The sequence below is a fragment of the Ailuropoda melanoleuca genome, chromosome X (assembly GCF_002007445.2).
Source record: "Ailuropoda melanoleuca isolate Jingjing chromosome X, ASM200744v2, whole genome shotgun sequence".
Lineage (NCBI taxonomy): Eukaryota > Metazoa > Chordata > Mammalia > Carnivora > Ursidae > Ailuropoda > Ailuropoda melanoleuca.
The window spans coordinates 58308754-58318403 of record NC_048238.1 but is presented as its reverse complement, the minus strand read 5'-3'; the positions used below and the strand labels follow the sequence as shown (position 1 = coordinate 58318403).

The 9650-nt window shown below is 38.1% G+C and overlaps 1 protein-coding gene across 3 annotated transcripts; it reads left to right on the top strand.

The window, feature by feature from the left end:
- Window positions 1-1922: 1922 nt before the first annotated feature.
- Window positions 1923-9349, top strand: ITM2A (integral membrane protein 2A). 3 transcript variants are annotated; one of them, XM_011236978.3, is made up of 6 exons: window positions 1927-2247; window positions 5623-5754; window positions 6034-6231; window positions 7956-8066; window positions 8300-8450; window positions 8592-9349. In XM_011236978.3, the coding sequence occupies exons 1-6, from the start codon at window positions 2134-2136 to the stop codon at window positions 8678-8680; spliced, it is 795 nt and encodes a 264-aa protein (XP_011235280.1). In that variant the 5' UTR covers window positions 1927-2133; the 3' UTR covers window positions 8681-9349. The 3 variants fall into 3 exon arrangements, with proteins under 3 accessions (XP_019665256.1, XP_011235280.1, XP_002929053.1); XM_002929007.4 differs by having other exon boundaries at window positions 1930-2244; XM_019809697.2 differs by lacking the exon at window positions 7956-8066 and having other exon boundaries at window positions 1923-2247.
- Window positions 9350-9650: the final 301 nt, after the last annotated feature.

The window sequence follows — 9650 nt, the reverse complement described above, 5'->3', positions numbered from 1 at the left end:
GACTAAAATAAGAATCCAAGTGTAACCAACCATTTTACTCTCCTATTCTTTTCATAATTTGAAAGTTGTTGCCTCCTGTATTATCCTAAATGATCCTCACAGCAACAGGATGGAAATATTGCACCACTCTGCTGAGGAGGAAAATGAGGCAACGAGGAGATGAGGAAGTGTGCTCAATGTGACATAGCCAGTAATCAATCACATATCCCTTCATTGTTACCAAAGTTTGGGTTTAATCATCTGAAAAACAGAAATAATCCCTGCCCCTTCTGCCTGACCATATTTCAGGGAAGATGCACTAAGCTAATACATTACTATCTTAGCCAGCACCTTACACTTGATAGGTAAATGTGTAGGAACAACCATTTGTTCAGCCACCTGTGTGACAGGGACACGCTAGCACAGAACCTAGCTTGAGTTGTCATAAAGGCGATGGCAAACAGAAGGTAACTGTAAAAAGAAACATCCTGGGAAGTTGAGATTTCCTCAGCCTATAGTAATGATTGCCTGATAAATGTTAAATTGTAATGGCCAGAACTGAAGAAAGAATTCAACAACAACAACAAAACAAAAACGAAAACAAAAAATACATAAAGCACTAATATTTCTAAGTAAACATGAACATCTGGCCTTGTGTAAGGCAAGGATCCCCACTATTCTCCATCTACCTTCTCATCTGCGGCTTATCAGAGAAAATTAAGGGTGTCTTCACAAAGCTCCCATAATAGAGACAGGCAACAGGCTTCAGTCAAGGAAGCCTCAGTGGGGAAAACTCCAACCTGAAATTTCTTAGACCAAGGGATTATGACATATTCAAGTATCCTTAATAAATATGAGTAAATGGAGTATTCTCTAGCGCAAGCCTGATTCTTTCCTTTGTTTTGCATGTGGGTTTTGTTTTGTTTTTTTATTGGTGTTATTGCCTTTACACAATAGACCCCTTTACTGTCTTTGGCAGCAGGACTAATTATAAACTCTTTACCACTGTAGTCACCAACGTCCACAGCATGAATTTCACATACCGAAGTTGTGTATCAGTGTCAGGCAGAACTGATCATGAAGGAATAGCATGCTGCACATATAAATGTTCCAATAATGATTTCTAACTCAGCCCTCTTTGGGATTATTGTTTTTTCCCCCCACTAGAGCTGGGTTAGCATATGGCTAAACTTTGTGTGCTTCACTCACACTTCCACCTCCCTAAATGCATAGGTATACACACACCCTTGTTTTTCTCCTTGCAGATTTCACAATTGGTGGTCGAAGAGAAACAAGGTCTGGACTGAGACCTTACTCTGGTTTCCCGACCTGCAAGAGTGAAAGGATCTGGATTATTTCAGAGATTCACTATGAGTTCTCCCCCTTCCTCTGTGTCTCATCCTTTCCTAACTGCAAAATGGGGAGTTGAAGAGGCAGGAGTGCTATATTTCTCATTTAGTATTGCTCTACGTTGGGAAATTGAAATTATAAAACAAACACCAAGAAAGAAAACAAGATGTTGGGAGAATGAACCAAGTAACTATAAACAGACCTCTAAGTGTTCTTTAAGGGGAAGGTATTATTATAAAGGTACAGAACAGGTACAGAACAGTCATGGGCTGTGCTTTTGGGACCTGGGTGAGTGCAGAGCCGAGGAAGCTTGAGTTGGTGCCAAGTTACAGTTCCTGGCCCCTTAGGCGGCCAGGCCCAGGTTTGGGAAAACAGAATCAGCGTCAGAGGCTGTTGTGGCCTGGACAGAGGCAAAAAGACACAATACAGCAGGTTTCCTTCCTGTCCTGTTCTTATCTAATGGTGCAGAGGGTGGGTGGGAGCACGCCTGGAGTGCAGGTGAGGCACTTCAAGCCCCAGCTGCCCCAGGGCTCCACCTCCCTTTCTCTTTCCTCACTGACAACCCCCACCCGCATCCCAGCATTTGGACCCCCTCCGCTCCTCCCTCGGCCCCTCCCCGGCCCTCCCATGGTCTCCCACCAAGCTTGGGACTGCGTCATAAGTATCCCCCGACTTGTGCTTGCAGCTGCCTAATACAAGCAAGAGAGAAAGTAGGTCTTGCTAGGGCTAGCGCGATCTCTTTACGACCTGCAGCCCGGGACGCTGATTTGAGCCACGCCTTACCACGAAGCCCAAGGATTCACGATGGTGAAAATCGCCTTCAATACACCCACGGCGGTGCAAAAAGAAGAGGCGCGGCAAGACGTGGAGGCCCTTGTAAACCGCACGGTCCGAGCTCAGATCTTGACCGGCAAGGTAGCAGTACTCATTCCACCCCAGACTGCCTGCTAGGGTCGGTAAGGCGGGGAGGGGGTGGTTTGAGGGCAGGAAGGGGCAAGTGACAGAGGATGAAATGAAAGCTGCCCCCTCTGCGCTGTTGAACTGCTTTACCGGTTGCCCCAGTTCCATCTAGTCGCGCCGCCTTCCGCTTGCAGTGTCTCACACCCTTTAACATCCCAGTGCGTTGCACTACTTTCTGTCGGATCCAGCTGTTGTACATTTCCAAGAGGGAGTTCGAGGAGAACCCCTGGGATCCGACGTCACACTCTCCTGGGGAACATGTGAGGGGCTGGGTTCAATGAGAGCCACGTTATTCAGTCTCCAGCTCCAGGGGTGCACGCAGCATCCACGGGGAAGGAGCAGATACTCAAGGAGAACAGGGGCAAGAGATTTAACTCTTCTTTCTTAACTGTTGATTTGGATAAAGCTCTATGAATCTAATTCTTCCTAGGATCTCTGAATGTTTGTGGGGGTGGGGTATGGGGCCAAGGACAGCTTTGACTCCAGGGGACATGGGTTGGGGTCAGTATGTGTCTGTGTTCGCCTGCTTTTATTTTCAATTTTTCTCTGGTTATAGACGGTTTTAAGCATTCAGTAAAGGAGCAGTCAAAATTGAGGTTGGTCTTAATTAGAATTTGGGATGTTCACTGTGCCCTCTTACTGCAAGATCCTTGTGTGTTTTCACAGCAGCATTTCCTAAAGATGACACTCTTCATCTGTAAAAAGAAATGTTGAGGTTTATTTTCTTCTTTTAGTACTTCCTTTTCGTGGTATCCCTCTACACGCCTCCCCTTGGAGAGATCTGAAGCAGGTCTGACCTTGTAATTTAAACTTCAAGCATTGCCAGAAACTGAGGTAGTCCCCCCCAAAAAAATGTTAGCTGTTGTTTATTTAGTCCAATTTCTATTTCTTTTAAACATCTAACATGTTTTAAATGTTTGTAAACTACTCATTTTCCTCAGTAAAATGTCAATGTTAAAAGGGACAATTGTATTTTCTTCTACAAAATCTGTACGGTGTCAGAGTTTCCAGATCTGTCTTAAATTTGTCTTGTTCTCTCTTTTAAAGTTTTAACTTTTGTGTTCAAACTGGAGATTTGAAGACTACTTTGAGTGAAATGAGACTCTCTGTAGTAAAACTTATTACGCATCAATTTGAAATGCTTATATACTTATAGAGTTTTTAGCACAGAAATTTTTAATATTTAACCCAGCAAGAAACCTAGCTTTTGGGGATTATACATTTCAGAAGCCAAAAGTAACACCCCTTGCATTGTTGTGGTTTTGATTAAATGACAGAAGATCAAATGTGTAACTGTCCTACTCACTTTGTGAGTGAAACCTAGCCAGATTTTTTGGGAGGTCTAATTAGATGCCAATAGTTAAATATAGCCACACAGTAATCCCTTTATTTTTCTCTCACCACCAAAAACTTCATGACTTGTAGTTGGATACAGTTAATATGTAAGCAGTACTTCTGCCAGGCCTGTGGTGTGATGAGGAATAAATAAAAATGAGCATTTGCACCATGATTACATTTCTTTGTTAGGTGTTGGAGAAACTTCCACAGGATGCTGACCTGACCACTATAGGACACTGATTTAATGATACTTGACACATTATAATGTGATACATTAATCTGCTCATCAGAAACCTAGCACAACAGAATAGTATGTCAGAGGTTGTGTACAACGACTTTAAAATACAGTTTAGAGAGAAATTAGCTATGGTAAGTGAGAGTCCATACCACTCTGAATTCTAGCAAATGCAAATGGAAAAAAAATCCTTATTCCTAGTATGGTGGTGAATTTTATTAGATTGAAACTGTAATACTTAGATTTTGCTTAACAATAAATGAAATTGCAGTGTAAATTGCTCTTCTCCTATCTCAGGGACAAGAAAAAAAGAAATTCATCCTTTTGAGTATTTAAAATCAAGTCATTTTATGACTTACAGGCAAGTAACTTCATCTGTCTGGACCTCAATTTAATCACCTAAGATACAATTTCAAAGCCTCTAGCCTAAATTACAGTGATTCACAGTCATAATTTATAGTTCTGTCTTTGTAATATTAATTTTATGGTAGTTTTTTTATAAAAAAATAATTTATGATTTCTGAAAACTATTGGGACAAGGAAAAGCCTTCAAGGTTTACACAGTATTAATGGAGAGCATGAATTTAAGTACATTTAGCTAAGAAAATGTGCATTCCAAATTTCTTTGAATTTTAATTAAGATAATTTTTTGTAAAACCATTTAACAAATAATTGTCTCTCCTTAGAATCCACGCATTTGTTTTCACCAAATTAATTGAAGTTTAATTAGGTGTCATAAGCGTTATAGTAGTGGTCATGGAAAAGAGCTAATGTCCTGAAATACTGAAACAATTCTATTTTCATACTAGTCTGAATGATTTACCCACTGATTACAAGAAACTACATTTGCTGACTTTGTTTATTTTATCCTTGAGTAATTTTACTGCTTAAAACATATCGTGATAAACAAGAATGGGATTGGAGGGTCCCTTGGACCATTGCCTCGGGTAGAATACAGTTAGTCAGTTACTTGTTTGCTTTGGATCTTTCTTGTTCCAATTCCTGAGCAAAGTATGGATTTAACTGAATTTTTACAGTAACTGTTACACAGCTTTTGTGCCCAGCTATCATAAATGCTGAACTGTAAAGTCTAGTGTTTTATGCAGAACTTGGAAAACATTGTCTCATTCATGCAGTACACAACGACAGAATATTGGATGATATTAGAAAGGCTAAATTCTCACTAAAATTAGGAACATTATGAAATATATCTTGCCTTCAATATTTTAAATTCTAAAATAGGGGAAATGACATATACCTGCCTTATAGAATTTTTTAAGATAAAACAGTACAAACCAGCATTTTGAAAATCATTTAATAAATCAAAGGACACAAATTTACCTTTCAGTTGGAAAAAAAGTTGATTTACCAAAAATAGTAAAGCATCATAATTATACTCCAGAAAGTTAGTGATTATATCACTGTATAAGTCCAAAAATCAACAGCTTACATTTATTTAAAGAGTATAATTTATTGCATAAATGAACGGTGATTTTCAGCTGATTCTAAAAGTGTGTATTTTGAAAAAACTCCATGTCTGCAATTGGGATTGTAAATGCCAGAAGGAAAGTTAATATAATTGGAGATTTTTCACATCTATTAAATATCAGAAATGTCTTGAAATGATTTTAAGCTAGGATGACTTAATAACATCTTTTAAAAATGTCTTGTGTTTCAAGAAAGTAAATTGTACACAAGGCAGCTATGTGTCTAAAAGTGCAATCTGGTTTTTGTCTTTGGTTTTGCTTTTTAATAAACAGGAGCTCCAAGTTGCCACCCAGGAAAAAGAGGGCTCCTCTGGGAGATGCATGCTTACTCTCTTAGGCCTTTCATTCATCTTGGCAGGACTTATTGTTGGTGGAGCCTGCATTTACAAATACTTCATGCCCAAGGTAATAATAATTACAATTCTTGTAATTTGGATTACTAATTGCTATATATTTAGTAACCACTTCAGGAAATCTGTGGTGGTCACCAGAGAAAGGAAGATTTAGGGCAAGTTTTCAGATAACCATTCAGTTTATAAAATTGATTTGTCTTCATGGTGATGCTGTAATCAGAAATCCTAAGCTTGACAAAAAGTACAATGAATTGATGTGAGTGGGAGAAATGATTCAAATGTCATCATAATAAGTATTAAAAGGTTTTAATTCTCCCTTTTTATCTTTTAGAGTACCATCTACCGTGGAGAGATGTGCTTCTTTGATTCTAAGGAACCTGTAAATTCCCTTCGAGGAGCAGAGCCTTACTTCTTGCCTGTGACCGAAGAGGCTGACATTCGAGAGGATGACAACATTGCAATCATTGATGTGCCTGTCCCCAGATTCTCAGATAGTGATCCTGCAGCAATTATTCACGACTTCGAAAAAGTGAGTTTCTTTCTTTTTTTTAATGTTCTTTTTATTATATTATGTTAGTCACCATACAGTACATCCCTGGTTTCTGATGTAAAGTTCGATGATTCATTAGTTGCGTATAACACCCAGTGCACCATGCAATACGTGCCCTCCCTACTACCCATCACCAGCCTATCCCATTCCCCCACCCTCCTCCCCTCTGAAGCCCTCAGTTTGTTTCTCAGAGTCTATAGTCTCTCATGCTTCATTCCCCCCTGATTACACCCCCTTTCTTTATCCCTTTCTTCCCCTACCGATCTTCCTAGTTCTTGTTCCATAGATGAGAGAAATCATATAATAATTGTCTTTCTCTACCTGACTTATTTCACTTAGCATTATCTCCTCCAGTGCCGTCCATGTTGCAGCAAATGTTGAGAACTCGTTCTTTCTGATAGCTGAGTAATATTCCATTGTATATATGGACCACAGCTTCTTAATCCAGTCATCTGTTGAAGGGCATCTCGGCTCCTTCCATGATTTAGCTATTGTGGACAATGCTGCTATGAACATTGGGGTGCATATGGCCCTTCTCTTCACTACGTCTGTATCTTTGGGGTAAACACCCAGTAGTGCAATGGCTGGGTCATAGGGTAGTTCAATTTTTAACTTTTTAAGGGACCTCCACACTGTTTTCCAGAGTGGCTGTACCAACTTGCATTCCCACCAACAATGTAGGAGGGATCCCCTTTCTCCACATCCTCTCCAACAATTGTTGTTTCTTGCCTTGTCTATCTTTGCCATTCTAACTGGCGTAAGGTGGTATCTCAGTGTGGTTTTGATTTGAATTTCCCTGATGGCTAATGATTTTGAACATTTTTTCATGTGTCTGTTAGCCATTTGTATGTCTTCATTGGAAAAGTGTCTGTTCATATCTTCTGCCCATTTTATGATTTGTTTATTTGTTTCTCGTGTATTGAGTTTGAGAAGTTCTTTGTAGATCTTGGATACCAGTCCTTTATCTGTGGTGTCCTTTGCAAATATATTCTCCCATTCCGTGGGCTGTCTCTTAGTTTTTTTGACTGTTTCCTTGGCTGTGCAGAAGCTTTTTATCTTGATGAAGTCCCACAAGTTCATTTTATCTTCTGTTTCTCTTGCCTTTGGAGATGTGTTATGAAAAAGGTTGCTGTGGCCGATGTAGAGGTTGCTGCCTATGTCNTTGCCTATGTTCTCCTCTAGAATTTTGATGGATTCCTGTCTCACATTGAGGTCTTTCATCCATTTGGAGTTTATTTTTGTGTATGGTGTGAGAGAGTGGTCAAGTTTCATTCTTTTGCATGTAGCTGTCCAATTTTCCCAGCACCATTTATTGAAGAGACTGTCTTTTTTCCACCGGATGTTTTTTCCTGCTTTATCAAAGATTAGTTGCCCAAAGAGCCGAGTCCATTTCTGGATTCTCTATTCTGTTCCATTGGTCTATGTGTCTGTTTTTGTGCCAGTACCATGCTGTCTTTGTGATAACAGTGAAAAAGTGAGTTTCTCATTTTTATAGGTTTTCCCATTTTTTTCTTAGTTCATTAGCAAGTATTAAATCTGCTCATAAATGTACATCTTTTTTGCAGCAAACCTGTTTTTCACTTTTGCTATTGAACGTATCTAAACAGATATTAAAAGGATATAGATGCTTATTTCAATGGTAGTTAGAATTGGCAGAATTGATATTCTTTACACCGTAGTTAACTTTTCCCCCTCCAAAACAGGGCATGACTGCTTACTTGGACTTGCTGCTGGGGAACTGCTATCTGATGCCCCTCAATACCTCTGTTGTTCTGCCTCCAAAGAATTTGATGGAGTTCTTCGGGAAACTGGCAGTATGTCTTCTGGATGTCAAATTTTTATTTAAGCGTTTGCTCCCTCGTTTAAAAAAATAATGATTTGAGCCAAAACATTCCATTTTATTGAAATAATTTTAAAATAAAAAGTATGCTGTAACCTAAAAACACTCCAAAAATAGTTTATTTTAAAAAATTATATCTGCTATAGGCAAGGATTTAAATGGTGTTTTTAAGAAGTTCTTCTTTTAATCTTTTTAAACAAATTTTAGAGTGGCAAATACTTGCCTCAGACTTATGTGGTTCATGAAGACCTGGTTGCTGTGGAGGAGATTCGCGATGTTAGTAACCTTGGCATCTTTATTTACCAACTTTGCAACAATCGCAAGTCCTTCCGCCTTCGCAGAAGAGATCTCTTGCTGGGTAGGTGATACAGTCTGTCCTTCAACCTGTGTTATTGGGAAAGTGAAGGAGAGTGAAGGAGAAAAGTAGGGAACAAATCTAGGTATGTTTTCATTTCCATAGAAAGTTAAAAAAATCAATTCTTTGTGCATTTTCTCACAGGTTTCAACAAACGTGCCATTGATAAGTGTTGGAAGATTAGGCACTTCCCCAACGAATTTATCATTGAGACCAAGATCTGTCAAGAGTGAGAGGCAACAGAAAAATAATATCCTTAGTAATAAGAAGTCAGAGTTTTACAATATGACTTCAACATTAAAGTGTGTAGGATACTCATATTTACTCATGCATATACTTTATAGCTTATACCAAAAAAAAGAGAGAAGGAAATAAAAACTACTAACTACTGCAAGTTCTTGTCAATTTTTAGTTTAATTGACATTGCTTGTTGTTTGAATTTGAAATTAAATGATTCTATGTTTTTCTTTTTCATTCACAGGGTTTAGGCTTCTGAAATTAGCATGACATCCTGACAATAAATTCCAGTCTTTGTGTATGTGTCTTTAAGCAAGATCTTCACTCAGTCATACAGTAAAACATGTTTTAAATTTAAAATATTTAAAATTATTTTTGAAAGTTTTGTGTAAAACATGTCAAATCTCTTAACATTGCTAAGTTTTGTTTTATTTTTCATTTTATACAACTTTCCTGAATTTAGAAATTATCTTTGCATTTCTGTTAGGTGCTCTGTAATAGATTTGATTTAAATGTAAAAAAATTCATAAAGTAGTCATTTTCCCAAATGCAGTGATTCTCTCTCTCTAAGATCCATATTGTGAAATCCATAAAACTGTACAAATGTTGAGGAATTTAGGTTGTATGACTTCTACAACCCTGTAATAAATTTTGCCATATTCAAACATTGTTTTTCACTGAATGAAAATAATTAACATTACTTATTTAGCTTTAGTGTACCTGAAATAGATCTAAAGTTATGAACTTAGCTCGGCACTTACTCCTACCTCCACACATTTCTATTTTGTAATCTCATATTTTATTCCTCTTTTGATATTATATCAATTACTCTTTTATAAATTCTTCATAACTGGCATACAGGTAAATTCAACTATTTGTTAAAGGCTATCAGGCTCATAGCAATTTCAAACTTTTTAATGTGTTTTCTTTTTCATAAAAAAATATGCAACCACATACAGTTATAAA